We start from the raw sequence: 26,780 nt of genomic DNA, 5'->3' as shown, positions 1-26,780 counted from the left end.
CCCACTTAGAAGACGACGTGCGCTCTCCTGTCCCTTGGGCACGCACGCGTCCCGAGCCCACACATGTGCCAGGAGGCGTGTACAGGAACACAGAGCGGCACTGCCGACAGTGCCCGCGGAGTGAGCTCACCGATGGACGAGATGCTGGGCTGTGAGCGCGAACACGCACAGGATGCTGCATGAGACGCGGGTCTGGGGGTGGCGCACAGCCAGGCGCCGTCCAGGGAGGAGAGCCCACGGCTGCTCAGGCACCCGTGTGGGCTGTGAACTCACTCCTCCCTGCCATCCAGCCTCTGGCGGAGCAGAGGGACAGCAGGATGGCACCCAGGCTCATGGCTCACCGGGAGGACGACAGGAAGACACAGGTTACTGCCCGTGTTCTGGTTCACGGGCAGGCTCCAGGTCTGAGGGCCATTATTTTAGCAAAAGCTAAGCAACCGAACTCAGTAAGTAAGGGGGCCAGCCTGGCCCGAGCAGGAGAGTGTGACAGGAACACAAGACCATGGCGAATTTCGCCCACCTGGGGCCATTAGAGATTTTCTGGTCCTGTTATCGCCTGAAGTCACCTCACGCTCTCTCAAGGCTTTGTTCCTCACGTTAGCAGACACTGCAGATGGCGGTGACCTCTGGGGCCAGCCTGATGACACCTTGAATCTCTCCTTCAAAAGGGACCCAGGAGAGGTCACTCATGTCCCTCTAACTTCTGAGTTTTGTGAAACGAAGCATCTAATATTTAAAAGGGCTGACACGACACAAACCATTGGACAAAATGTTTGTTCTTTCACTTACAAAACACCAGCAATGCGAGTGTCTTCCTCCCGACCGCACCTTAGCGGGTGGCGTTGTTCTCTGGCTGCGTCCGACCCTCAACCCGCCCCTCCTGGTGCTCACTGGGCTTCGTGCAGGGTGGGGTGCTGGGCTGTGGGGCTAGGGGGCCTCCAGGGGCAGACACACCCTCTGGCGCAGGTGCCTGGATGTGTCCTTGGGTGCCCTGGGGGCCTGCAGGTGAGCCGCTTCCTGGGCACTTGCCTCTTCCTTTACCAAGTACCCTGCCTTCTCTGGGCTGGCTGACGAGTGAGCCAGGTCTGAGGCTGGAACGACTCAGGAGAGAGGGCCACTGGCTCCTAGAACTGTCTCCAGAGGGACAAGGCCCCGAGGATTAGAACGGGGGAAAGGTAGAGCGAGGGTCTGAGTTTGTGGAAGGAACACGGCCTGTTGGCCCCGCCCAGCGGCGGTTCTCACTGGCGGACCGTCCAGGCCCTGCTGGCTGAGTCTGGGCAGCAGCAGCTCACAGGTGATACTCAGCTGGAACCCACCCAGCGGCTGCCCCTCCACGGATCCCGGCCATCCTGCTCCACATCCGTCTCTGGGAGAGGCAGGGGTGGGCTCTGCTACTCTCAGAGGGACAGCAGGGGTCTGCAGGGGGCAGCAGTGGGCCAGTCTCTCTGGGGAGCACCCCCAGTGTGTGGGCGGCTGCACCGCCCCCCGCGGCCCACTCCCGTACGCCTGCGTGGTGTGGTTTCCAGGGCGGGGCGCTCGGCTGCCCTTTGGGCAGGCTCTGTGCCTCCCATTTCCTCACTGTGGGCAGCCCCCTCCTCACCTGTGGTCCTTCAGGCCCTTGAGGGTGGTCAGCCCTGAAGTCCACTCCTGCTGACTTACTTTCTGCGTTCTTGTCGCTGCTGCGTTCGGGGAGCTGGAGGGCCAGGTTGACCTGCTTGGGGACCTCCTCTGTGTTCTCCAGCTGCACGAGAGCCGTGGGTTCTAGGAGAAATCAGGACGCCACAATGTGCTGACCATGAAGCCTGCTGCCTCGTGCCCAGGACTGTCCTCGGGCCGCCTTCTTGAGCGGCTTCTCTTCCTTGGCGCGTGAGGCTGTCTCGCAGGGCCTGGCGTGGCGGGACCGGGGTGGGTCTTGGTGCTGCTTCAGGTGGGATCAGCTTTTCTCCGGGCTGAGCCCAGCCCTGCCCCTCCTGCTAGTCCTCAGCAGGGACCCGGCCCGACGGCCAGCCCTGCCGGAACTGCTGGGCGAAGGTCACGGGTGGCCCGAGAGGGCCAAACCTCCTGCCTCGCCCACAGGCCTCACCCCAAGCAGCTGACCGACGTGTCGGTCTCCTTCTTGTGGTCACAGCCTGCTCTCCTCTCCCTCTCTCTCCTGCTTCCTGGGCCACAGCCCCTCCTCCTCCCCCTCGTATCCGCCCGCCCTCAGCTAGACCCGGCTCTCAGCCCTTCCAGGGCCCCCAGTGGGGATGGTGCCGCTGGTGCCAGGACCATGCACTCTCTAAGTGTCCCCTGGGGTCCTGACTCAGACCCACTCCTAGAAAAGACGGTGTCTCTGCATCTTCTCGCACGTGTCTGCCAGCAGCCTGCCCTTCAGCGCCGCCGCCGCGTCAGGAAGGCTCCGCAGGAGCCCGTGGCTGGTGTGGGCTCTCTGCGCTGGCCCCAGAGCTCAGGGATCCCTCACGGGGGACGGTCCTGGGCACGGGGGGTGGTCTCGGAGCCCAGGTTTCAGGGGCCTCGTCCCTCTGGGGACCGGCGGTGAGGCGGCAGCGAGGCCCCCGGGGTCGGCCTGGGCACTCACGTGATCTCACAGTGACCCGTCCGCCGGGCGAGCTGCCGAACCTGGCGCGCACACGTCCCCTGCCGTCCACGAGCTCTGAGAACCTGCAAGGGAGGCGGCGCGCTCAGCAGGCGGGCTCCGGGCCCGGGGTCTCGGGGTCGGTGGCTGAGGCGGGCACCTGGGGGCCTGGGTCGGCGTCACGGGGGTGCCGGGGTCGCTGAGCAGGCGCAGCTCCGGCAGGCGCACGGGGGCTGGTCGGGTTCTGAGCGCCCGTGAGGGGAGTCCTTCCCGGTGCCAGCGTCTGTCGGCGCCGTCCCTCGGGGCTGTGGGCGGGGGGGAGGACGGGGTGGCCACGTGGGCTGGTCCGGGGCTCCCCCGTGGCCCGCCCTGCCCTGCTGCGCGGAGGGGAGAGCCGCCGGGACGTGTGCCCCCACCCCTCCCCACGCCCCATGCCCTGCCCGGGGTTCCCGTCCAGGCTCACCTCAGCTGGGGCCCAGGCCCCACGCGCCCCGAGAGGGGCTGCGGCTCCTCTGTGGGTCCTCGTCACCTGCCTGTGGCCTTCAGCACCCCCCCCCGCCGGGCTGGGTGCCCTCCTCCCCTGCCTGACTGGCTCACAGAGGGACCTCAGCCTGCCTTGTGCACCCGGCAGGTATTCCTGGGGCTGAGCTGGGTCTGACTCCCTCAGCGCACGTGTGCTTCACGCCCCAAGGGCGGGCTGGTGGGTGGGGGGAGGAGGGAGCCCAGGCCGCTGCCCACCTCCCTGCAGCACCTGACTGTCCTCTTGTGAGCTTTAGCATGTGAGCAGGCTCACGCAGGCCCCCCGCGGGACCTGGCGGCCTCCTGTGCACTTGAGAGCAGACCTGTGTCCTCACTCTGGCCTTGAGCCTCTGCGCTCCTCAGCTGCTCCTGCCCTCTGGCTGTCCACTCGGGCCTGCCTTCCTGTCTCTCCCCGGTCACCCCCTCCTGGGCTGTCCTGGCCCTCCCTCCCCTGCTGCCGCCCGGCGGCTCCCCATGGTCGGGCCTGGCTGTCAGGCTGCTGCCCAGGGCCTCCCCCGCGCTGCCCCTGTCTGCTCTGGGCGCCTGCCTTCAGGGTGATGCCCTGTATTTGCTGCTCACCCGCCTGGGGTCCACCGGGCGGACGGCACGAGGTGAGCAGCGAGACGCTTATTCTTCCGAAGCGCTAGCTCACGGACCCAGAACCAGCTGTCCAGGCAATCTGCCCCCATTTTCACACACGCAATTCTGTGTCCGCGTAGCCCTGTTTCTAGGCTGCCTGTCTGTCCCTGGGACCGTGTGGCTTGGGCCAGGGGAGGGTCCTGGGGCACAGCAGGAGGGCCGTCTCCTGGACCAGCCGCTGCACTTACAGGTGATGATGTACAGGTGAGCGGGCTCGCTGTGCAGCTGGCCACCCTCAGTGCTCTGCACAGCCGTCACCGAGAGCTGGTACCGCCGTCCGGGCATCAGGTCGCGCACTGTGTAGGACACCAGCCTGCCGTTGGGGACGTAGCGGCTCTTGGCGCTCTGGCTGGTGGTCACGTTGATGACGTAGGCCTCCCGTGAGGCGCCCGGGGTGGGGTCATCCCAGACCACGTGGGCAGAGGTGGCCGTGACCCGGGAGGCGGTCAGGTTGGCTGGCGGCAGAGGCCCTGGACGAGCACGGAGCAGGGGAGGGAGGTGAAGGGGGGCGGATGGGGTCTTCTGTCCAGGACACGTGTAAAGGTCTGACGCGGATTGCTGAAGCCTCGTGTGAAGCCACTGGGTTGTTAGAGACACCTGTGCAGCCCTGAAGGGTGGTGTGGGTGGACGCCGGCAGCTGTGCCTTGTCCTGCCCCGGGAGGCCCCCCCAGCGTGCCACCCCCGGCGCGCCTGCTCAGTCCCTCAGGATGCCCTCCAGGGTGGCGCTTCCCATCCCCCGCGCCTGGCCAGCACCCCCTCTCCTGGGATACAGAGAGGAGATTGGGCTGGACGGGCAGAGGTGGGCCCGGGTCCCAGCACTCGGGGGCAGGGCGAGGGCTTGAGCCTGTGCTGTCTGCCTGCACCACGAGGTGAGGCCCTGCTCAAACCTGCCCTGCTCACCAAGCCCCTGTCCCTCTCCCCACCCCCGTTCACGGTCCCCCTGTGCCTGGACAAACATGGGACAGCCCATGTTTGGGGAGAGGGCCGGGTGTCCTCCCCGACACAGCATGAGGCTCACCGGGGCGGACGGGGTGGCCATCCTCACGGCCTGCTCCTCCCACCCTTGCTCAGGGACCCTGGTCTGGCAGGAGCCCAACCTCCTGCCGCCACCCTCCCCGTGCCTCTGGGCACACTGTCATTCAGCGTACATGGTCTGGGCCGGGTTTCTTGTGCTGTGGCCACTTGGGTGAAGACTGAGGGGGCCAGAGGGAAGCGAGAGCTTCCAGAAGGCCCTGTGTGAGTGGAGCCCTTTCCACTCTACTTACGGGTCCACACGTGCAGCGGTGCCGAGGCCAGGCTCTCGGTGGGATGCTCCTGTCCCCCGAGGCCACTAAGGGTGGTCACCCAGATGGTGTATCTCCTTCCTGGCAGGAGGGTCCTGTGGGGAGGGGAGGCCGGGGAGAGAGGAGCAGGACGGCTCTGCTGCCGGACTGTGGCTCCCCCGCGGGATGGGGGCAGGGTTGTCCTGCTGCTGGGGGCCAGGTAGCTTCCATGAAGGCTGGATTTGTGGCCTGAGACCTGAGTGCTCTTGGGGTGCGAAGCTACTCCCTGGTCTGTCTGTCTAGTATTGGAGAGGCTGGGAAGGTCACAGCCCTGCTGGGATGGCTGCAGTGTGGTCAGAGGCTGGTGTTGAGACAGGAGAGGCCAGAATAGGGCAATTGGAGGAAAAGGGTTAACAGGCAGGCCTGCCCGCCCCCTTGGGAAAGGCCACGTGCCCGTGAGGCTGGTTCTTGGCTGGGAGCTCCCGGGAGGAGAGGGCCTCGCTGCCTCTGAATGTGTGCCCAGTGAGGCTCGTGCCGAGCCCGCGTCCTCCTGGGAGCCTGGAACCTTCACCAGGCACAGGAGCCCGTGCCCACCCCCAGGAAGAGCCCTGGGCGCTGCGTCTCCAGCGGGCTCCCCGGGGAGCTACGCGTGCCGTGTGTGAGGAGGGGCTCTGGAAGCTCACGCCTGGTTCCCGACGTGTCCCCGCGCCTCCTCCTTTTACTGGTGTTGCTTGGTACTCTTTCTCTGTCCTGAATCCAGCTGTGAGCACGGCCTCTGCTGAGTCCTGGGGGCCCCCGAGCCAACGTGGGCGTGGTCTTGGGGACCCTGACATAGTCACGAAGTACCCACCCAGGGCTCCATTTGTGTTTCTGGCCTGCATTCTTGGGAAGTGGGTAGGATGTAAATCACAGCAATACTTAAAAGACAAAGAAAGTGGAGCGCTGTCTCCAGCACAGACAGCCGTCTGGTTAGACACACAGCAGACGTGCGTAGAAACAGGGGTCGTGAGGCGTGTGGGCGGCTCAGAGGACGCGGGGGACAGAGCACCCCGCCTGGGCTGGCTATGCCTTCCAGAGCCCCTGCCCCTGCATACGGCCTCTGGCTGCTCCGGGCCGGGTGCCGCCGAGCTGGGCTGGCTGAGCCCCCGACGGCGGCTCAGAGGCACAGGAACCCGGTGGGGCTGCCCTCGGCTGGAGCCGCGTCCACTCTGCTGGCGGAGCCCTGCCGGGGAGCCCTGCCGGGGAGCCCTGCCCGGGAAGCTCCAGCAGCCGGCCTTCCTCCCCCGTGCCCTCCGGCACTGCCTGCCCTCCCTGCCGTTGCTCGGGGACCTCTCTGGCGGGTGAGCAGCCTGGGGGGTGGGGGGCGGGCCAGGCTTCCCTGCGGGGTCGGAGGCTTCCCTGGGGGGCCTGAGGCTTCCCTGCGGGGTTGCTAAAGTGTTTCTTTCAGTCATTAGCCATTTTGAATGGCTGATGTTCATTTGAATTTTTTTATTTTGTAATTTTGTTTATATATAATTTGTAATCATTAAGCATAAGAACTTTATATGCCTAGTTTAAGATTCGAACATATCATCTGAACAAGAAAAAAATTCATGCAACCCAAGGTGCCCCATTTTCTCCGTTTCCTCACGCTGGAGGAGCTCTGGGCTGGCCTCTGGGTGGCCAGTTTCTCACTCTCTGTGCAGGAGGTGCTGTCCTCAGATGTTTAGAGTGTCCTTGCTTTTCCGGTACACTCTGAAACACGCGTCTGGCAGCCCCCTCAGGGGGCAAGGCAGGAGTGAGACCTGGGACTGAGCAAGTGCCCCTGCTCTTCTGGGGGGACAGGCAGGGGCAGCGCAGGGTGGGAGCAAGAGGGAGGCCGGGAGCCGGGGGCGGGGAGGCCGCCCGCGCTCTCACCTGAACGTGAACGTGTCCACACTCTTGTCCATGTCGGTGGACTGGTCCTCCTGGGCCTCGGGGTGGCGGATGGACACACGGACGCTGCTGACAGAGGCGTGGCGGATCCTGTGCAGAGCCCAGCGCACCGAGATGGTGCTGGCTGTCACGTTGGTGACCTCAAGGCCCTCAGCGGGGCGGGGTCCTGGGGGACAACGGGTGCGCAGCCTGGGTGGCCTGTCCTCACCCCGGGAGGGGTGGGGCCAGGACGAGAGAGAAGGCTCGGGAAGGGCACGGGCGGGCCACGGAGAGGTGGCCTCGTGATGCCCCACCCGGCCTGGGCTTGCTGCACGTCCCCTCGGGCCAGTGGGGACGTGGGGCGGGTGGACATGCCCCAGGCCCCTGCCTTCGAGGGGCTGCAGAGGGGCTGCTGTGGGCACTGCCCTGGGTACTGCCCTGGGTGGTCTTGGCCCCTTCAGGCTGCCAGGGGTGGCCCGGGGCCTTCCTGACTCTCTGGCTGCTGTTTTGGTGGCACTGGGATGACTCCCTGCACTGCCTGGGTGCTCCTCAGGGAAGGGGCTGGACCCCAGGCCAAGGGAGCTGGGAGCGGTGCCCGCTGCTCCGGGGTGTGGCACCCCAGTCTGCGGGCAGTGGTCCCCCCCGCTCTCACGGAGCGGGGAGGCTGTTTTCCTTCCAGAAGCTTTTCCCCGGCAGACCCCACCTCACAAGCACTTCCTCCTTAAAGCCCGGCTCCGGGTGGCCCGCCCCGCCCCTGCCTGCTGGCCCGGTGTGTCCTCAGCACCACTCGCTGTCCTTCCCCAGGACATGCTGTCCTGCGTCCTCATCCTGCCCCGCACTTGGCCCTCCGTGTCCTAGGTGTCAGCGTCCGCTTGGGCTGGCCGGTGAGCCCCGGACGCCGGCCTTCCTCCTCTGGAGAAGGCGCTCCCCCGCGGGCCCTCCGAGAGTCCCCCCTTCCTCCTCACCTGGCCGCCCACACGTGCCCACCTGCCCTCGGCCCTCCTCTGAGCCCCTGCCAGCCGCCCCCGTGGGGCTCTCGACACACCCGGGGGTCACACCATTTCGCAGTTCTTGCTCCAGCCTCCAGCTGCCCCTTCCCCAGGCCCCTGGGCCAGTGCCCGTCACCCCAGCGTCACGGGTGTGTTCTGGGATTCTACCCCTCCCCTGCCGACCCCAGGAGCAGACAAGACAGCTGGGGCCCAAGCCTTTCTGGACGCCCCTCCACACAGCTCCTGTCCAGGGCAGCACCCCTGGACGTCCCTCCCTGCCGTCCCACGGCCGCCCCTTCTCTTGGACTGCAGCAAGGAGGCTCTGTCCTCACCCCCGGACACCTGGCCAGCTCCCCTCGGCCCCACCTCAGGCGCGGGCTGGCACACTAGTCCCAGGACCTTCTCAGGGAGCACCCCCCCCACACACACACCGGGCGCACTGCCCCATCCTCACTCCCTCGCCCCCTTCTCCGCCTCCGTCCGTATCTGTGTCTCTTCCTGGAGAGGCTGCCTCTCCGCCCTGCCCAGCGGCTCCAGAGCTGGCGTCAGGGATCAGGGGACTGGCTCCGCACCCTGCTGCAGGGCACCCAGCCAGCGGGCCCTGGGAGTGGGGCAGGCAGGGTCCGCGGACACTCACGCGTGCGGGCGAGCAGCACCACGGGCCTGCTGATGTCGTTCTTGTTGTTGGCATTGCGCTTGACCGAGAAGACCGAGATGTTGTAGGCCTTGCCGGCTGCCAGGGCGCGGAGCTGGTGCGAGGAGCGGCCCCGGTGCACAAAGTCCGTGCGGCGGTAGGCGCCATCAGAAGAGGTGTAGGTGACCGCGTAGCCGTCAAGCATCTGCCTGGTGGCCGGGCCTTCAGGTGGGCGCCAGGAGATGGAGACCCCGCTCTCCTCCACTCGCTCCACCTTGAGGGCCGTTGGTGGGAAGAGCTCTTCAGGGTTTCGGTCAAGAACAAGGGAGGGGGGGCAGTCAGCTGTCGGCCGTGGAAGCCCCGGCCCCCAGGCAGGTGTCTGGCCCGTTGGCTCTCGGGCCTGGCTACCCCGGGGCACAGGTGGGCAGCTGCTGGCGGGACCCCGCCGTGGTGCCCGCCATGGGCTCCTGTATCCGGCATCTGGTGGGGGCTCCTGCAGGGGCTCCTGTGTGTGCCCCTCCCAGCCTCCCGGGCAGAGCCTGGGGAAGCAGCGCCTGGAAACTCTGCCCTGGGGGCCGCTCAGCCCTTCGGCCGTCCCGTGGGGTGTACGTGGCCCTCGGGGGGGAGGGGAGCCCCCCGACGCGGGCACCCTCGCCACCTCACCTTTGGCACAGTCCTTGCCCGTGTAGCCCACTTTACAGGTGCAGCTGTGGGACCCGTTGCTGGCCAGGCAGTAGCCGCGGCCCCCGCAGGGGCTGGAGAAGCAGGGGTCACTCCCTGGGGGGGGAGGCAGCAGTGAGTGTGGGCGTGTCGCCAGGCCCCTCTCCGGGCCGTTCCCGTGTCGGCGCATTTGTGGGGGGAGGTGGGTGGCATCAGAGTGGCACCTTGGGGAGGCAGGTGTGCAGGGGCACCCGCGGGGGCGCGCGCAGGGCTTGCCCGAGGCCCCACGGAGAGGCCGGGCAAGTGAGGCCTCTGGCTCTGAACCAGGCCATGCCGCCACCCAAGCCAGGCGCTCTAGGAGGTGGTGACCCGGGGTGAGCACTCCTTGGGAGCAGCTGGGGAGCCAGGAACACCGGCCCCTCCCCAGCCTCCCTCTGCGCCGGGGTGGGGGCCGCAGGTGTGGACGCCCGTGCCCAGGCCGGGGCCCGCAGGGCCCCCCCCGCCCCAGGCCTGGGCAGTGAGGCTCTCTGCCCACAAACAGTGCACAGCGTGCTTGCGCCTGGGGAGGCTCCTGTGCCTGCGGTGAGGCTGGAGCCCAGGAGCCCGTCCACCCTGTACATCTGAGTGGTGCCAGCCAGGCCTGGCCTCGGGGCTGGGGAGACTGGGACAGCACAGGTCAGGCCACCCGCTCCCCGGGGACAGGCCTGTTCTGGGAGGAGAGACACCTCAGCAGGCTGCGGGCGTGTTGACCAGGCGGCCCCAGAGAGCGGGAGGTGCTCCCAAGGAGAGCGGTGCGGCTGCGATGGCGGGTGAAGGGGTGGGTGCCCCTGCAGATCCGCGCTCAGGGAGGGCCTTGTCCAGGAGGGACGTCCCAGCCAGGGCCTGGTCCCCGAGGGGCCCCTGATCAGGCTGACCGGGGAGACTATCCCGACGTGAGGGGCCGTGCGTGCCAGGCTCCTGGGACGGCCGTGACCGTGGCCTGTCCAGGGACAGCAGGGCCTGCGGCTGGACGTGGAGCCGGGCTGGACACGAGGCCGCCTGGGAGGGTGAGTGCAGGAGGCCAGGGACAGAGGAGGGGGCCGTGGAGGAGGGGCGGGCAGCCGGGCCCCACCTGTCTCGCAGTGGTAGCCGAAGAAGCCCTCTGGGCAGACACACAGGTAGGCCCCCCCGCCGTTCTCGCACCGGCCTCCGTGCTGGCAGGGCCTGGAGTCGCAGGCGTCCACCTCTGGAGAACACCCAGAGAGTCGGCCAGGGCGGCAAGGGGGTGTCTGGGGGAGGGAGGAGAGGACAGCGGGAAGAAGGGAAGGGAAGGCAGGAGAAAGGCCAGGCTGGGTGGGGGCAGGGCGGGACAGAGGGCGAGCCCGTGGGGCGGGAGGGACGGGGCACCCTCCCCTCCTCCTCCCCTCTGGGGTCCCACCCCCCAGGGGTCCCGTCCAGCAGGGCCACAGGGACTGGCCCCATCCCCCTGCTGTCTGAGTGGCCCAGGGTCTGTGCGCGTTAAAAACAGGTTTTCCCGGGACGTCTGGGCGTCGCAAGTGTGGGTGAGGGCCGGGCACGTGGGGATCCCCCAGGTGCAGCCCCTACCTGTCTCGCAGTGGACTCCAGTGAAGCCTGGGGGGCACTGGCAGACAAAGGCCCCCGGGAGGTCCCTGCAGGAGCCTCCGTTTCTGCAGGGCTGTGTCCGGCACTGGTCTGTCTCTGCAGAGACGGGACACGAGGCTGCATGTCCCCACGTGGCCTTCAGGGCCCCGCACCCACGGGGTTTCCTGCGCACGCAGACTTCAGCCTCACCCTGCCGCTCCACTCTGCCCACAGGGCCCGCCCCCAGGCCGCTCCTGCCCTTCCCTGCCCAGGCTTTGCAGGGGCCCCGAAGGGACATCCGGGGCCTGCCCCCACCCAGCCCGGGGCGGTGTCCCTGTCTCAGGGCTCAGAGGCCTACCCCGGCCTGCGGGGAGCAGGCCTCCCCTCCCTCCTCCGGCGCAGAGCACTGGGGTGTGATCTGCCCCTCTGCACCCCACCTGCTCTGCCCCCGGGCCAGATTCTGCAGGAGGCGGGAAAGAGGGTCACGGAGAGCTTTTCCCAGCTGAGCTCTCAGTCCCCCTGGGGAGGGGGAGGCAGAGAGATTTATAAACTGCCGTCCTTCTGGACATCAGAGCCGGCAGGGGCCTGAGAAAGCAGGCAGCGCGCAATCCGAGACCAGCCCCGGGAGAGGAGCGGCGAGAGCGAGGGGACCGTGGCCGTAGGACGCCAGCGCCTCAGGCCCACGGCCAGGGCTGGAGCGTCTGCCCGCTGCGAGGGCCCAGACCTATCTTACCCAGCTCACAGTGGGCTCCTTCGTGCCCTGGGCTGCAGACACACAGGTACCCAGCGACGCGGTCCTGGCAGGAGCCCCCGTGCAGGCACGGCTGGGATCGGCACTCATCAATTTCTGGGAGAGGAAAGCCAGGGCGCCGGGAGAGGCCCCGAGAGTACAGCAGTGTTGCCGTTGTTAGAGGGGTGACTCACGGCCAGATGAAAACGGACACAGATCGGCTCTGACGTGAGGACCTGGGGGGACGTCTGCACCGTCCCCCGGTGCCTGGAGGGGCCGGAATCCGAGCGGGGCTCCCTCCTGGGCACGCAGGCCGGGCCAGCGTCTGGGATGTGCCTGGGGCAGCTCCCAGCGGCCCTCGGGGGACAGGCCCCATCCTGCCCGTTCGTCATATAACAACCACGTACGGACCCAGGGCCTCTGGGGTGGGGAGGCGTCCTTCATGTTAAAGTATTCACGGCGGGTTTTTAAAACACTGGGAGCTGTGCTCCTACACGGAACACGTTCAATTTAGAAAAGGCTGCTTTTAATGCTGAAGGTGCAAATAAGTAAATAGTAATGACAATGACCCCTTGTGACCTGAGTTTCTGTCCCTCCTTAAACTAGTGTTAAAATTTTTACGGATACCTGAGACAACGGTTCTGGCTTTGCGATGTAGGAACTGTGTTGAGAGGCTACTCTGGCACACGCACTCCCCTCTCAGCACTGTGGTGCTGTCTCCACGTTGCTGTGGGTTGCCGTTTTTACGGCTGTGTACCATGCCTCAGTGTGATTATACCGTACTGCAGCGTGTCTTGTTTGGTAGGCTCTTGAGTGGGGTTTAGACGTCTTGCTATTGCCAAAAAAAAAAAGCAAACTTCATGTCTTTCACATCTCCTGGTGTGGATGTGTGAGTTTCCCTAGATTTATACCTAGACGTAGAATTGCTCGGACAGTTTATGTGAGTGGTCAGCTTGACAAGCAAGTTACCAGGTTGTCTTCAAAGTGCTTATATCAATTCACGCTTCCTCCAGCAATGTATAAGAAATCCTGTCGATCCACATTCTCACCAATACATGGGCTTTTTAGACGTTCTGAAGTTTTGTCCCTGAAGGCATCTCACTGTGCTATTGGTTTGCATTTTGTTGATGACGAATGAAGAGAATATCTCTTTTCATGTTCATTGCCTTTATGTACCTCCTCTTCCATGAAATGCCTGCTCGTGTTTTACCTATTTTCCTATTGGGTTGATTGTATATGTATATATATAAAATAATATATATATAATATATATTACATATATATACAACCTGACCAAGAGGGATTTATCTCAAGAACACAGGTTGGTTTAACATTTGAAAATCAATAAATGTAATTAGAAGATAAAGGAGAAAACCATATTGTCATCTCAACAGATGCAGAAAAATCATTTCACAAGATTCAACTATTATTTTAAAAGCTCTTAATAAACTAAGAGTAGAAGAAAATTGCTTCAACCTAATACAGAGCATCCATGAAAAAGTCAACCGCTAACAAAATACTTAATGGTGTGATATAATACTTACTATGTAATGGACTGTTACATATATATATTCTCCCTGTTTGTAGCTTATATTTGACTTTCTTAAGACTGATGAATTTAAGTTCCTAATTTTTAGCTTGTCAATTTGTCCATTTTTTCCTTTTATAGTTAGTGCTTTTTGTAGCTTAAGGAATCTTTTCCTACCCTAAGGCCAAAAAGATATTTATGTACATTTCCTGTACAGAACTATATAGTTTAAAACAAAAACCCATTTAAGTCCTTAATCCATCTGGAATTAATTATTGTGTATGGTGACAGGTGGGATGACAATGTAATATTTTCCTGAGTACCGAACCATTTTGTTCCAGCTGTCATAAAGATTTTCTCATATGCCTTCTTTCAGAAGTTTGTAGTTTTAGCTTTTACATTTATGTCTGTAATTCATTTCACACATATAAAAATGATCATTTTTGATGCTATTGTGTATAATATTGTTTCATCTCATTTTCCAAGTCTTCGGTGCTAGAATATGAAAATATAATTGGTTCTGTGTATTGACCTTCTAACCTGTGACCTAGCCGAATCCACTTGTTAGTTCCGGAGCTTCTTTTGTAGAATCTCAGGATTCTCCATGCGCATGATCATGTCCCCTTTACTTCTTTTTGCCCAATGGACATGCCGTTTCTTCCTTTTCTTGCCCATGGCACTGTCTAGGACCTCCAGGACAGTGTTGGAGGCACTGGTGGAGGGGACACCTTTGCCTTATTACTGATTGTAGCAGGAAGTCCTTCACCATTAAGTATTTTGTTAGCTGTTGACTTTTTCATGGATGCTCTGTATTAGGTTGAAGCAATTTTCTTCTACTATTAAGAGCTTTTAAAATAATAGTTGAATCTTGTGAAATGATTTTTCTGCATCTGTTGAGATGACAATATGGTTTTCTCCTTTATCTCCTAATATGGTAAATTACATTTATTGATTTTCAAATGTTAAACGAACCTGTGTTCTTGGGATAAATCCTTCTTGGCAGGTTGTATTATCCTTTCGATGTAGTACTGGGTTTGATTTTAGTAATATTTTGTTAGGATTTTTGTGCTTTGCTCATGAGGAATATGAGTCTGCAATTTCATTTTTGTAATGTCTCTGGTTTTGGTATAAAGGCAATACTGGTCTCATAAAATGAGTTGAGAAGTGTTCCTTCATCCTATATTTTCTAAAAGAGCTCCGTATATGGTATTATTCCTTTCTTAAATGTTTGGTAGACCTCAGTGAAGCATTCTGGTCCTGCCATTTTCTTTGCAGGAGAGTTTTAAATTACAAATTAAATTTATTTAATAGCTATGTAGCTATTCATATTTTCTGTTTATTCTTGTGTCAGTTGTAGTCATTTGTGTCTTTCAAGGTCGTATTCATCCTTTTCTCTGAGTTGTGAGATATATTGGCCTAAAGTTGTTCACCATATCTCCTTGTCCTTTATTTTTTTATTTTTATTTTTTAAAATTTATTTATTTATTTATTTATTTTACTGGCTGCATTGGATCTTTGTTGCGGGCTTTCTGTAGTTGCAGCGGGGCGGCTACTCTCCATTGCAGTGCGCGTGCTTCTCATTGCGGTGACTTCTCTTGTTGCAGAGCACGGGCTCTAGGCGAGTGGGCTTCAGTAGTTGCAGCTCATGGGCTCATTAGTTGTGACTCACAGGCTTAGTTGTTCCATGACATGCGGGACCTTCCCAGAGCAGGGATCGAACCCGTGTCCCCTGCATTGGCAGGTGGATTCTTAACCACTGTGCTGCCAGGGAAGCCCTCTCCTTGTCCTTTAAATGCTGGTATGATCTTTAGTGATGTCTGCTCTTTCATTCTGATATTGCTGACTTTTCTTTTTCCCCTTGATCATTCTAGCTAGAGGTTTATTATTTTTATTGATCTTTTCAAGGAATCAGCTTTTGGTGTCATTGGTTTTCTCTGCACATGCCTTTTTTATAATTACACTTTATAATTGTTTGTTGTTGATATACAAAAATGCAATGAGTTTTGTTATAATAACCTATATCCACTAAATGTTATATTTCCTATCATTTCAGTAGTTTTCCTGTAGATTAAAGACAACCATGTTGGCTGCACATACTGACATTTTTACTTCTTCCTTTAGCGCTTGCATGACTTTAATTTCTTTTTCTTATTTTATTGCATGGAATAGTATTGGAACATAATATTGATTAGACGTAGTGATAACGGGCGTCCTTGTCTTGTTCTGAATATTAAGGGGAATGTTTGTCTGCTTAGGATGGTGTCTAGTTTAGGTTTGAGGAGAGGTATAGCAAAGCTGCCTCAGAAGCTGATTTCCTTCCTCCTGTTGGTAGCTCAGCATGTCTGCGTCAGTTCAACAGAAGAACAGCTTTTGAATCCCAGGTCCTCCCCCGTATAACAGGGTCAGGAACACACGGTCCCACGGCTCTCTTGATGTAACCTGTACTCCTTCCTCTGTAGACACATGGAGCATAATGACTGTCAGGCTTCAGACGGTGCGTCCAGCCTAGCTGTGCCTGGCCTGAGCACGCGTCTCCGTGGGGTAGTGAACACTTGAGGGGCTATGTGGGCTCTGCTATTTCTCTCAAGTTCTCCCGCCAATAAATTCAATGTTATTTTACACCACATGGCACTAGAAGGGTGTGTGTATCATGTTATTTTTCTCTGGATAAGGAAGTACTTTTTAATTCCTTATTTGGTAAGAATTTGTTTCATGAATAGGTATGAATTTTATCAAATGCTTATTATGCATTCATTGAGATTCTTATGTGATTTTTCTCCTTCAGTTGGTTAATGCAGCAGATTTTTCTAATATCAAACTATTTTTGCAACAACCCAACTTGATAATGGTGTATACAGTCTTTATAGACTGTCAAACGTCTGCATTTGTGTTCACATGTTTAATGGACCCATGATTTTACTTTCTCCAATTGTCCGTATCTGGTGTTTGGCTTAAGGTTTTCCTGACCTCATAGATGGGGTTGGCAGATCCTCTTTTCTGCTCCCCAGAAGAGCCTGAATGGCCCTGCAACAGCCTGTTTCTGGGCGGTTTGGTGGAATTTACCCATAGCATTGTTTGGGTGTCGTGTTTCCTTATGAGAAAACGTCTTTGCATCCTCAGCTCTCTGGTAGGTTAAAAGGTATGATTGTACGGGTTCTCTGGTGTTTCCTCGATGTTACAGTGAGATTGATGGTATTTTCCAGTCATCTACGTCCTAACTGAATGGGTCACCTCAGCATCTTAAAAATACCATTTTATTATCTCACCCTGATGTCTGCTGCTGAGAAGTCTGTGCTGATCCGATTCTCGTTCCTGAGTGGATTCTTGTTCCTTTTTTCTCTCTGGATGTTTTAGGGATTTTTTTGTTTTTCTCTGATTTTCTTGAATTTATTATAATGTATCTAATGTTTCTCTTTTCTCCTGGTTGATGTCCTGCAGGCCCTTTCAACCTCTCATTCATCAGTAATTCTGGGAATTTAGCTCCATAGTTGCTCCAAACTGCCGTCGTATTTCAGTGTTTCTCACTCTTGGATTCCTGTCATCTCAGTGTCGGCACGTCTACCCTCCACAGTGCCTACAGTTTATTTTTGATTTGTGAACACTTCCCTGCTTCTTTCTCGCACAGCTCCTCACACGGGTCCCTTCACTCATTAACTTTGTCTTCATCTGCATGCGTTCGTAAGTTGTGTCTGTTTCTTCCACTATTACAGTTTTTCAGTCATCTTATTTCTGCTTTCTTTTAAAAATTATGTATGGATCCTATTTTTTTACGGCCGGTGCCATGATTCCTTTTGTACATCGTCACACACGTTTCACGTTCTCGCTTCTCTTCCATACACGCCTACCGCCAACAGCGCGTGCAGTCTGGGCTTTATGATGGTTTCTGAGGTGCTCGTCCTCCTCGGGTGTCTCGCCGTCTTGTCTTATGAGTGCACATTCCCTGGTGGTACCCACTCCTAATCTGATGACGTTGAGGAGAAGTAGCATTGGGACAGGGGTGGCCTCCGAGACAGTGACCACCAGCCCTGGGGGGCTTGGAAGGACAGGAGTAAAAGAAGATTCTTGAGGCCAGGTGGTCCCCACCTGTTTTCTGGGGCCACCCAGGTTCATCTGGGCCTTGCAGGGCATTTGGGAGATAGAAATGCGTTGTGTGCCCTCCCACCTCTGGACGCTGTCATTCTCTGTAAGCTACTTTGTTTAAAAATCTTTCATGAAAATGTGTCACCATCACACAGATTTTCTGATGAACAGAGTTTGGGATGCTGTGGCTTATGGCAACACACCTGCTGGGGTGTCCGTGACGCCCTGTCTCCAGGAGCAGGGGTCAAGGGGGGCCTCGCCTGCAGACCACGCACCCTGGTGCACGGTGGGGCCCTGGAGGGGATGCTGTCTAGAGCAATACCCCTCACATGGCCGCGCGGGTTCGTGAGGGCCTTGTTCAAATGCATGGTCTGATTTCACAGGTCTCGGTGGGGCTGGAAGCAGGAGGTGGATCCTGAACCCTGATCTACCTCTTCAGAGCTCTGCCTTCGGGCTACCTCCTGGCCTCCCCGGGTTGCTCTGCAGCGTGGGTGTGTGGGTGTTGGACACTGTGCTCTGGGATGCTCTGAGGACAGGGAAGCCCTTCGAGAAGGGTCCAGAGTGGAGCTGAAACTGGTCATCACCACCATCTCCACAGGATTTCGGCCTCACTTTGCATAGAGGAGACCAAAGGGAGAGGCGCTGGCCAGGGTCAGAACGGCAGCCCCGTGCTCTTCTGCTCAGCCCAGGGGAGGAGGGCGTGGCTCTGGGCACCCACCCACCCACCGCAGAGGGCCCCCAGGTCACCGTGGCACTGGGGAGGCTCGCTCCAGACGCCCTGTGGCTGGCAGACTCGGACGTGGTTGGAGGCGCTCAGGCTGTAGCCTCGGTCACATGCGTACAGGGCCACCGAGCCCAGCCGGGTGCCATTGAAGCGCAGGGTGGCGTGCTTCACCTCCTCGGGGGGGCCGCAGTCCACCTCTGCAAGGACACCGCAGCCCTGTCCTGCACCGTGGGGCACCTGCCTGGCCTTCCCACTGCTCTGCTCACGGCCCCACCAGGCTGCAGGGCCCAGGACCCTCGCTCCCCACCAGCCTGTGCCAGGGTGACGCTGCCTTGGCTTCCAGAATGGGCTTCTCAGAGCTCTCCTCCTTTTCCCTTCCTTCCCCGCAGCCCCCTGCTGGGCCCTGCTCTGCTCTTCAGGGAACTGGAAGAAACCCCGTGCCCTAGCCTGACCCCCGGCCTCTCACCTGCCTGGCACCGGAGTCCTGTGTACCCTGCTTGGCAGTGGCAGGAGAAGTCTGTGCCCAGGTCCTCGCAGGTGCCCCCATTCAAGCACGGGCTCCGGAAGCAGGGGGAGGGGGCTGCAAGAGGGCAGGGGTCACCGTTGCCCATCACCGCGTCCTCCCCGCAGGCCTCTGGGCTGCAGGGAAGCGTCCTGTCTCTCGCACCCAGCCCCGCCTCCCGCCCCTCCGCTGTCAGGCCACCCCTGCCCACTGGGCCTGCCTTCTTGTCCTCAGAGGAGCCGCCTGGCCTGCTGGCCTCTGCCCCCCTTACCTATCTCACAGTGCCGCCCTGAGAAGCCTGGGGGACAGTCGCACTTGTATTTGCCGATGTAGTGGAAGCAGGTGCCGCCATTGTGACAGGGGCCAGAGGCGCACGAGTCTGGCTTCCCTAGAAGCAGGAGGCAGCCGTCAGGCAGGGTTGGGATTCACACGTCCACCACCCCTGCCCCTTCCCTGATCCCTCGACATCCGGGAGCTGGGGGCCTCGGTGGGGATGCTCCTGAGAAGCAGGTGCATTGTGGCAGGGTGAGGGGTCCCGGGTGGAGGCCTGGCTCCTCCCCACGCCCTCCAGGCTGATCCCCCCCGGCTGGGGCCGCACCGATCTCGCAGTGCCTCCCGGTGAAGCGGTAGGGGCAGTCGCAGCGGTACTCTCCGCCCGCCTCCTTACACGCGCCTCCGTTCCTGCAGGGCGCCGAGCTGCACAGGCGCGGCCGGGCTGAGGGGAGGGACGGACGGAGACAGAGGGGCAGGTAAACCAGGGCCAGCCTCCCGGTCCCGCGGCGCTCACGATGCCCCGCGTGAGCCTTCTCCATCCTCGGCCCCACAGGGCCCCACGAGCCCAGGCCTGCCTCTCCGCGGAGCCCCTGAGGCCCAGCTGCAGCAGGGCCGAGCCAGCCAGGTGCACCCCCCCCGCCCCGGGGCCTCTGCCCAGCCAGCCACCCTCCCTTCCCTAGCCCAGGCTCTGCCGGAGGACCAGTGGAGAGCCGCAGCCGCCCTCCTGCTCGGTGGGGAGCTGGCATCCAGGGACCAGGGGCCCCGGCGCCACTCCATCCTGATTTTCCTGTTTTCTGTACCTTCACGAGGGGCACTTCCCGGGGCCCGCGGGGGCCCCGCCACCCGCCCTAGCTGGAGGAGCCATCTTCACAGCCCAGCCAGGAGTTCAGACCCTCAGCCTCCTTGACCTTCTTAGGGGGAAGGTGAGGCAGGAGGGGGCCTGCCCCCATGCTTAGGGGGCCGTTTCTCCCCCCACACCCTGTGGGGCCTCACAGGCTGCCGGCCCAGGTTCTGGCCACCCCACCCCGTGTCCCTCCGTGTCCCGTCTCCGGGACGCCTTTGCTGAGGGTGAAGGACCTCGGTGGTACGTGCGGAGAGTCAGGGCTGCTCCCTGGAAAGCCCCCTCCTGCTGCAGGGGTGGGGGAGGCCGTGGGGGCGCTGTGAGGAGAGCACCAGGGACCTGCCCTCAGGGCCACCGCGGGCTCTCTGGACGCGGAAGGACAGCAGGAGGGCTGGAGGGCTGGATGCCGCCCAGGGGCTGAGCCCAGGAGAACGGGCACGGCCACACGGGGTCAAGGGGCCTGCACCCTGGGCTCTGACCAAGGGGGTGCCTGGGTCACTGAAAAGAGTCCTGAGCGTGACTTCAAACTGCATGGAAGGGACAGCCCCAGCTGGGCGCTAATGAGGACCGCGACGTCATGCTGCACTCATGGAAGAGTACTTACGTTCTTAAGTGGCTGAATGCTGTAAAATGTTGCATGCGCCAACTGCGTTAGATTTAACAAAGTCCTAATGAATTTTTAAAAAATCAGTGATTCTGAAATGCACTTGGAAGACTACTGAGCAGGACATGAAGCCTGTTGTGAGGACAGCGCTGTGACAGGCAGGAAGCAGCAGGAACAGCTGGGACCCCCCCACCCCACCGCGCGTGCCCCCGCACCCCACCTTTCTCGCAGTGCCGGCCGTGGAAGCCCCGTGGGCACGCGCACGTGTAGGAGTCGTCGTGGGCGTCACAGGAGCCTCCGTTGAAGCAGGGGTCCGAGTCGCAGGGAGATGGCAGTGCTGCAGGGGCAGAGGGTGGCCACCCTGAGGTCCTGGCTGGAACCAAGGCCAAAGTCCCGATTCCTCATACCGGGCTCTAAGGCCCTCCCGGAATTTCTTCTATTTTTGATTTTTCCAGAATTCACCCTCGCTCTTCCGTGAGCTGGGACTGAGCTGTGGTCCACGAGGGTCGTGGTGTCACCACCACCACCGTCACGTGTGATTACTCATCAGTTATCGGCGCGCTAACAGACACCCGCGGTGCACACGTTTCTCTTGCAGGTGCTTGTTGGCTGCGCACCAACGGTAATGTTCTAACGGGGCTCGGGAAGCTGCTGCGTGGCGCCTGCACACGGCCAGGCCGTCCACCCCCAGGTCCCCTCGTGGGCCGGCAGGAAGCCCCGGCCTCCTGCGATGGCCACTGCGTTCCCCCCACCCCCCCGCACCGGCTTCTGGGCGGGACCCTGGCCCTACGGGCTGGTGCCCGCCCTCGCCCCACTCACGGTGGCTGACGTTGTGGTCGGTGTGGCAGACGCACAGGTAGCTCCCGCCGTACTCCATGCAGTAGCCGCCGTCGGGGCACTGCGTGTTCATGTTGCAGGGCGTGGCCGTGACCTCTGCAGGGAAGGGAGAAGCCCGTCTCATGCCCCGCGTGTCTCCCTGCAGACCGCGTGTCCTTGAGAAGGACCGAGCTGCCTGAGGCCCGGTGACCCCGCCAGGGTGACCAGGGTCGGGCGCTCTTGTGGCTGCCCCCCCCACCTCCCACCCTGGGGCTCACCGTGCGGGTCCAGGCCCAGGCCCAGGCCACCATTTACACGGTGGTTTTGGGGATTCTCAGGGGCAGGGCAGGAAGGGCACCCCCGTGCCAGCCCTGGGCACCTACCAAATTCGCAGAGGAGCCCAAAGAAGCCCGGGGGACACTGGCAGAGGGTGGCGTTGGTCCCCAGGCACCTGCCACCGTTGCGGCACTCACAGCCACTGGGGGTTCCTGCCGGGAAGGGAGGGAGCGAGGCGTCTCCAATGTGGGGGTGCCCTCCAAGGTGGGGCCCTCTCCTGACCACCGTCCCGCAACGCCTGCTCTGTAGCCCCTCCCCCCACCCCCACCCATCCCCTCTCGTGGGCGTTTGCCTGCACACCCCACGGGGCCCCGGCAGCCTGGCCCACACGCACTCTCCCTGCAGTCGAGGCCCACGAAGCCTTCCGGGCATTCGCACACGTAGCCCTCGTCTGCATCCACACAGGTGCCCCCGTTCTGGCAAGGGGCCGAGAGGCAGGCGTCGGGAGGTGGGTGGCTCCCTGCAAGAAAGAGAGCGGTCCCCGGAGGCCTCACAGAGAGCCCGGGGACGGGGGCCTCAGGCTGGAGCGGAGGCGTCTCAACCTTGGTTCTTAGTGCCGAGGGCCTGGAAACAGATCTGCAGCGGCCCCTCGGCTCCTTCCCGGGAGCAGGAGGAGAAGCCAGAGTGAGGAGGGGCCCTGCGGTGTGCACCCAAGGGCCCAGGGATGGCCAGAGCCTCCAGACATTCCTGACCCGGCGTCTCTGTTAGGTACATATTTGGGATCTTTCACTTTAGGTGTCTTTCTGCCGTTGATTTCTAGTTTACTTTTGCTGTGGTCAGAGAGCACAGTCCTCTTCACTGTATTGAGCCTTATTTTATGGCCGACAGGATGGTCTGTCGTGGGGACCGCGCCTGTCGCGGTGAAGGCCCTGCCAGCTGGAGGGAACGTGGGTGTCTGTGAATGTCCGTCAGGCAGGGTCGGCTGGGAGCACAGCCCGGTCCTGCATCCCCGCTGGTCCGTGCGGTCCTGTCCTCTGAGCCACTGAGAGCGGAGTCAGCACCAGGTCCCCACCTGAGACGGGGGCTCTGCGTCTCCTTGCAGTTCTGCTTCGTGCATTTCCACGTGTGCTACTGGGTGCTGCGTATTTAGTCATTATGTCTTTCTGATGAACTGGCCCGTGGTCATCATGAAAGGGCCCTCTTCATTCCTGGCTGCTTTCCTTACTCGAAAGTTTAATCTGAATGATGTGAACGCCGTCACTCCAGCGTCTTCTGATTAGTGTTTCCCTTTTTAGTCTTTTCGTGTTTAGATGTTGAATTTCCCCATGTTTTTTCAGAATTTGTTTGAAAAAAATGACCTGTGTTTGAGGTCCTAAACCTCTAAGAATTCTGTCACACGTGTAGATGTGTGTGGCCTCCACCAGTCAGCACACAGGACGCGCCACCATCCCAACGGCCTCCTTGTTTTCTCTCTTCAGGGTCACAGCCTCCCTCCCTCCCAAGCCCCCAGAACCACCGATCGGTTCATCACTGTAGTTTTGTCCTTTCAAGGATGCCAGAGGGGGGAAATAGATGGCGGCGACGTAGAGGGACGTGGAATGCATCCCTCTCCACAGATGCATTGGGAATGCACGGAAGGATGCAGTCATTCCCACAGAGAACCAGCTGAACACCAGCAGACGGCCTCGGACACCAGCAAGGACCGCGGGGAGCCCGACATAACCGGTAGGGAGGCATCTACGACGGCTCAGAGAGGGTGAAGCGGCGGAGCTGTGGCAGACGGGAGGGAGTGAGAAACACACAGAGGGTCCTCCCCGCAGCTCAGCGTTCCCGGACCGAGACGTCGATCCACAGCTGAACAGAGGGTCCAGGAGTGGGAGCGTGGGAACCGGAGAGCCGGTTCAGGGTGAGAAACATTGTTGCCAGCAAGGTGACGGACCGAGAGGACACGAGGGAAGAGGTCGGTGGCGAGGAGTGCCCGTCCCTGAGAGCTGCCTGGCCAGGATGGCGGCTGGAGGCTGCAGGCTCACGGGCGGGGGGAGGAGCCGCGGGCACAGCCTCTCTCTCTCTTTCGGTGCCTCTGCAACAGGCAGTGGAGAGACGCCCGTGGGCCACCTAAGGCGCTCAGGGATAACAAGCACCCTCAGGCACTCGGGCAGGGCTGGATTAAAACCCCTTGGAACGCAGGCAGCAGGGAGGCTGCGGAGAAAAAAAAAGAAAAAAAAAAAACCGAGAGAGGCCCAACTCTGAGACTTTCTGTTTACACCTGAGCCACCGGCATCCCTCTGCAACAGGGACCTCCACGCCCGACTGAAACAACAGTGCGCCACTGCTCATTCACTCCCAGGGGAAGGAGCCACTACTGTACCCTCTCCCTCCCCACACACCGACGCTTACAGACCAACAATAAAGGAAGCTCTGCTGGCCACAGAATAATGCAAAAAAACCCAAGGAGAGTAGAAGGACACTTACAGCTGAGACTCTAAGGAAACAGAAATATTAGTATCAATCCTATTGAACTGGTCCATTCTGGGATGAGTTCTGGATTTTTTTTTTCCTTTAATAATTACAATCTTAGTCCTAAGGGATCTACAAGTTTTATAACATAATTTTTTTAATGCTATTTTTTATTCTATTTTTATATTTTTGCTTTTTTATATACTTCTATTTCTAGCTAAGTTTTTGGTAGTACAGACAATATATCTCTCATACTTTCCTTACATCCCTATCTTTTATACATTTCTATTCCTTTCTTTTTATTTGCATATTTCCAAACACACTACGCTCTTCTGTTCCCCATTCTTCCATCCATTTTTAGTTTATTTTATCTTAACACACTTATAAGCAACACTATTGATCTGCTCAGACTCCTTGCTCTATTCTCCAGATGACGCACCGCCTTGGTATTTAATATTAGGTTTTTGTCTTTATCTTAGTTCTTAGTACAATTGTCTAATTTCATTCCGAGAATCTCCATTCTGTCTGGTGGTACTCTAGCTCTTTTCTATATTTGATTCTAGCTTACAAAATCTCCATGGATTAGTGTTTGTATGTGTAAGGTGTTATTTGTTTGTTTGTTTGTTTTTGCTTTTGTCTCTGATTTGTTCTGTTTCAGTTGTCAATTTCTGTTGGGTTTCTCTCTGAATATCTGATAGCCTACTGGGGTTCTGTCAGGTCTTTCTAGAGCCTTATGTCCTAATGGATTCAGTAATTGTGTGTCTTATACATGTATGTGTTTCCTAGACTTAATATTCGTTTAATCCAATACTTGGACATTAGTCTGAGGCTTGGACAGTCTTCTATAAACACCTCTATCGCCAGGACAAGCAACCCCAAAAGTTTGGACAACCATGAGGAAACAAAGAAACACCATGCAGGCAAAGGAGCAGGAAAAAAACTCACAAGACCAAATAAATGAGGAGGAAATAGGAAAAATGCCTGAAAAAGAATTCAGAGTAATGATAGTAAAAATGATACAAAATCTCGATAACAAAATAGAGAAAGTACAAGACAGTTCATAAGAACTCAGAAAAACAAACGGCAATGGATAACAAAATAACTGAAATTAAAAATACTCTAGATGCTATAACCAGCAGAATGACTGAGGCAGAAGAACGAATAAGTGAGTTGGAAGATAGAATGGGGGAAATAAACGCCACAGAGCAGGAAAAAGAAAAAAGAATAAAAAGAATAGAAGACAGTCTCAGAGACCTCAGTGATAACGTTAAACGTACCAACATTCGAATTATAGGCATCCCAGAAGAAGAAGAAGAAAAGAAAGGGTCTGAGAAAATATTTGAAGAGGTTATAGTGGAAAACTTCCCCAACATGGGAAAGGAAATAATTCACCAAGTCCAAGAAGCACAGAGAGTCCCATACAGAATAAACCCAAGGAGAAATACACCAAGGCACATATTAATCAAACTAACGACAATTAAACACAAGGAAAAAATATTAAAAGCAGCAAGAGAAAAGCAACAAACAACATATAAGGGAAAACCCATCAGGATAACAGCTGACCTTTCTACAGAAACTCTGCAGGCCAGAAGGGAATGGCAGGATATACTGAAAGTCCTGAAAGAAAGAAACCTACAGCCAAGAATACTCTACCCAGCAAGAATCTCATTCAGATTTGAGGGAGAAATCAAAAGCTTTCCAGACAAGCAAAAGTTAAGAGAATTCAGCACCACCAAACCAGCCTTACAACAAGTGCTAAAGGAACTTCTCTAAGTAGGAAACACAAGTAAAGGAAAACACCTACAAATACAAACCCAAAACAATTAAGAAAATGGTAATTGGAAGACACATGTCAATAATCACTTTAAATGTAAATGGATTAAATGCTCCAACCAAAAGACAAGGATGCCAGAGAAGTGGAACCAAACAACCTGTAATCTGTTGAGACTGGCTTCTCTCGCTCAGCGTGATGCCTCCCGGACCGTCTCAGGTGCTGTGAGCATCAGTCATTGGTCCTTCTGTGACCGAGCCGTGTTCCACTTGATAAGTACCACAGCTTATGTGTCCGTTCACCCAGGGAAGGACGTTTGGGTTCCTGGTTTGTGGTGCTCATAGACATGCTGTCGACATTCCTGTACAGAGCTCTGTGTGAACGTAAGTTTTCGTTTGTTTAGGGTTAATACCTAGGAGTACGATTGCTTGGTCATAGTATATGTGTATGTTTAACTTTATAAAAACTACCCCACTCTTTCAGAGTGGCCACATCATTCGGCATTCCCACCAAAAACAGGCAAGCGCCCGCGCTCTCCTCACCACCCCTCCACGGTCTGTTATCTTAGCCACGCTTGGCGGCCTGCAGTGGCATCGCATCGTGCTTTACTTGGCATTTCAGCAGGGGCTGATGCTAACAGCGGATTTGTTCATCTGCTTATTTGCCTTCCATGCACCCTTTTTGCTTAAGTATCTGAGTCTTTTGTGCGTTTTTTTGTTGGATTGTTTTGTTTTCTCTCAGTCGAGCTTTGCGTGTTCAGGCTTTCCAGACACGAGGCCTTTGTTGGATATGAGTTTAGCAAACATTCTTCCCAGTCTTCAGCTTGTCTTTTCCTTCTCTTACCGATGTCTTTCACAGAGCGCAAGTTGTCAGTTTTGATAAAGTGCCGTTTATCTGTCTTTCCTTTGGCGGAGCGTGCTTTTGCTGTCTTATCTGAGCTCTGTGCTTAACCCTGAGTCACAAAGACGTTTCTATCTAAAAATATTTTGTTTTCTTCTAAAAATGTTATAGCTTTATGTTTTCCATTCAGGCCTATGATTCATTTTGAGTTAATCTTTGTATAAGACGTGATGTTTAGGTTGATGTTCATTTTCTGTATAAGGATATCTAATTGTGCCAACATCATTTATTGAAAAGATCATCCTTTCTCTACTGAATCTCTTTTATACTTTTTCAAAAAAAAAAGCCACATCTGTGTGTCTGTTTCTGGATCCTCTTTTCTGTTCCATTGATCCGTGTGTCAATCCCTTTGCCAATACCACACGATCTTGATCACTGTAGCTTTATAATGTCTTAATACCGGGTAGTGTGATTCCTTAAAATGTAGTCTTTTTCAAAATTGTTTTGGCTATCTTAATTCCTTTGCCTCTCCATGTAAATTATAGAATCAGTTTGTGTGTAGCTACCAAAACCCCCACTGAGATTT

The 26,780-nt window shown here is 57.6% G+C and overlaps 1 protein-coding gene across 7 annotated transcripts in view; it reads right to left on the bottom strand.

The window, feature by feature from the left end:
* Positions 1-26,780, bottom strand: part of SNED1 (sushi, nidogen and EGF like domains 1) — a 76,287-nt gene that overhangs the window by 17,208 nt on the left and 32,299 nt on the right. For 6 of the 7 annotated variants that reach the window (XM_057744416.1, XM_057744417.1, XM_057744420.1 and 3 more), the window contains exons 9-27: positions 21,521-21,646; positions 21,234-21,338; positions 20,854-20,967; positions 20,255-20,371; positions 18,915-19,031; positions 18,588-18,704; positions 18,281-18,394; positions 17,838-18,011; positions 11,486-11,599; positions 10,756-10,869; positions 10,283-10,396; positions 9,175-9,288; positions 8,515-8,811; positions 6,892-7,075; positions 4,999-5,111; positions 3,922-4,203; positions 2,736-2,880; positions 2,579-2,661; positions 1,660-1,761 (exon numbers count right to left, since the gene is read on the bottom strand). In XM_057744416.1, coding sequence (XP_057600399.1) covers positions 1,660-1,761; positions 2,579-2,661; positions 2,736-2,880; positions 3,922-4,203; positions 4,999-5,111; positions 6,892-7,075; positions 8,515-8,811; positions 9,175-9,288; positions 10,283-10,396; positions 10,756-10,869; positions 11,486-11,599; positions 17,838-18,011; positions 18,281-18,394; positions 18,588-18,704; positions 18,915-19,031; positions 20,255-20,371; positions 20,854-20,967; positions 21,234-21,338; positions 21,521-21,646 — 2,646 coding nt within the window. Of the gene's footprint in view, positions 1-1,658; positions 1,762-2,578; positions 2,662-2,735; positions 2,881-3,921; positions 4,204-4,998; positions 5,112-6,891; positions 7,076-8,514; positions 8,812-9,174; positions 9,289-10,282; positions 10,397-10,755; positions 10,870-11,485; positions 11,600-17,837; positions 18,012-18,280; positions 18,395-18,587; positions 18,705-18,914; positions 19,032-20,254; positions 20,372-20,853; positions 20,968-21,233; positions 21,339-21,520; positions 21,647-26,780 lie in introns of those variants that run through there. The other variant, XM_057744423.1, reaches the window with a different exon arrangement.

This window comes from Hippopotamus amphibius, chromosome 8 (assembly GCF_030028045.1).
Source record: "Hippopotamus amphibius kiboko isolate mHipAmp2 chromosome 8, mHipAmp2.hap2, whole genome shotgun sequence".
Taxonomy (NCBI): domain Eukaryota; kingdom Metazoa; phylum Chordata; class Mammalia; order Artiodactyla; family Hippopotamidae; genus Hippopotamus; species Hippopotamus amphibius.
The sequence above is the reverse complement of the archived record's forward strand: the minus strand, read 5'-3'. Positions and strand labels throughout refer to the sequence as shown.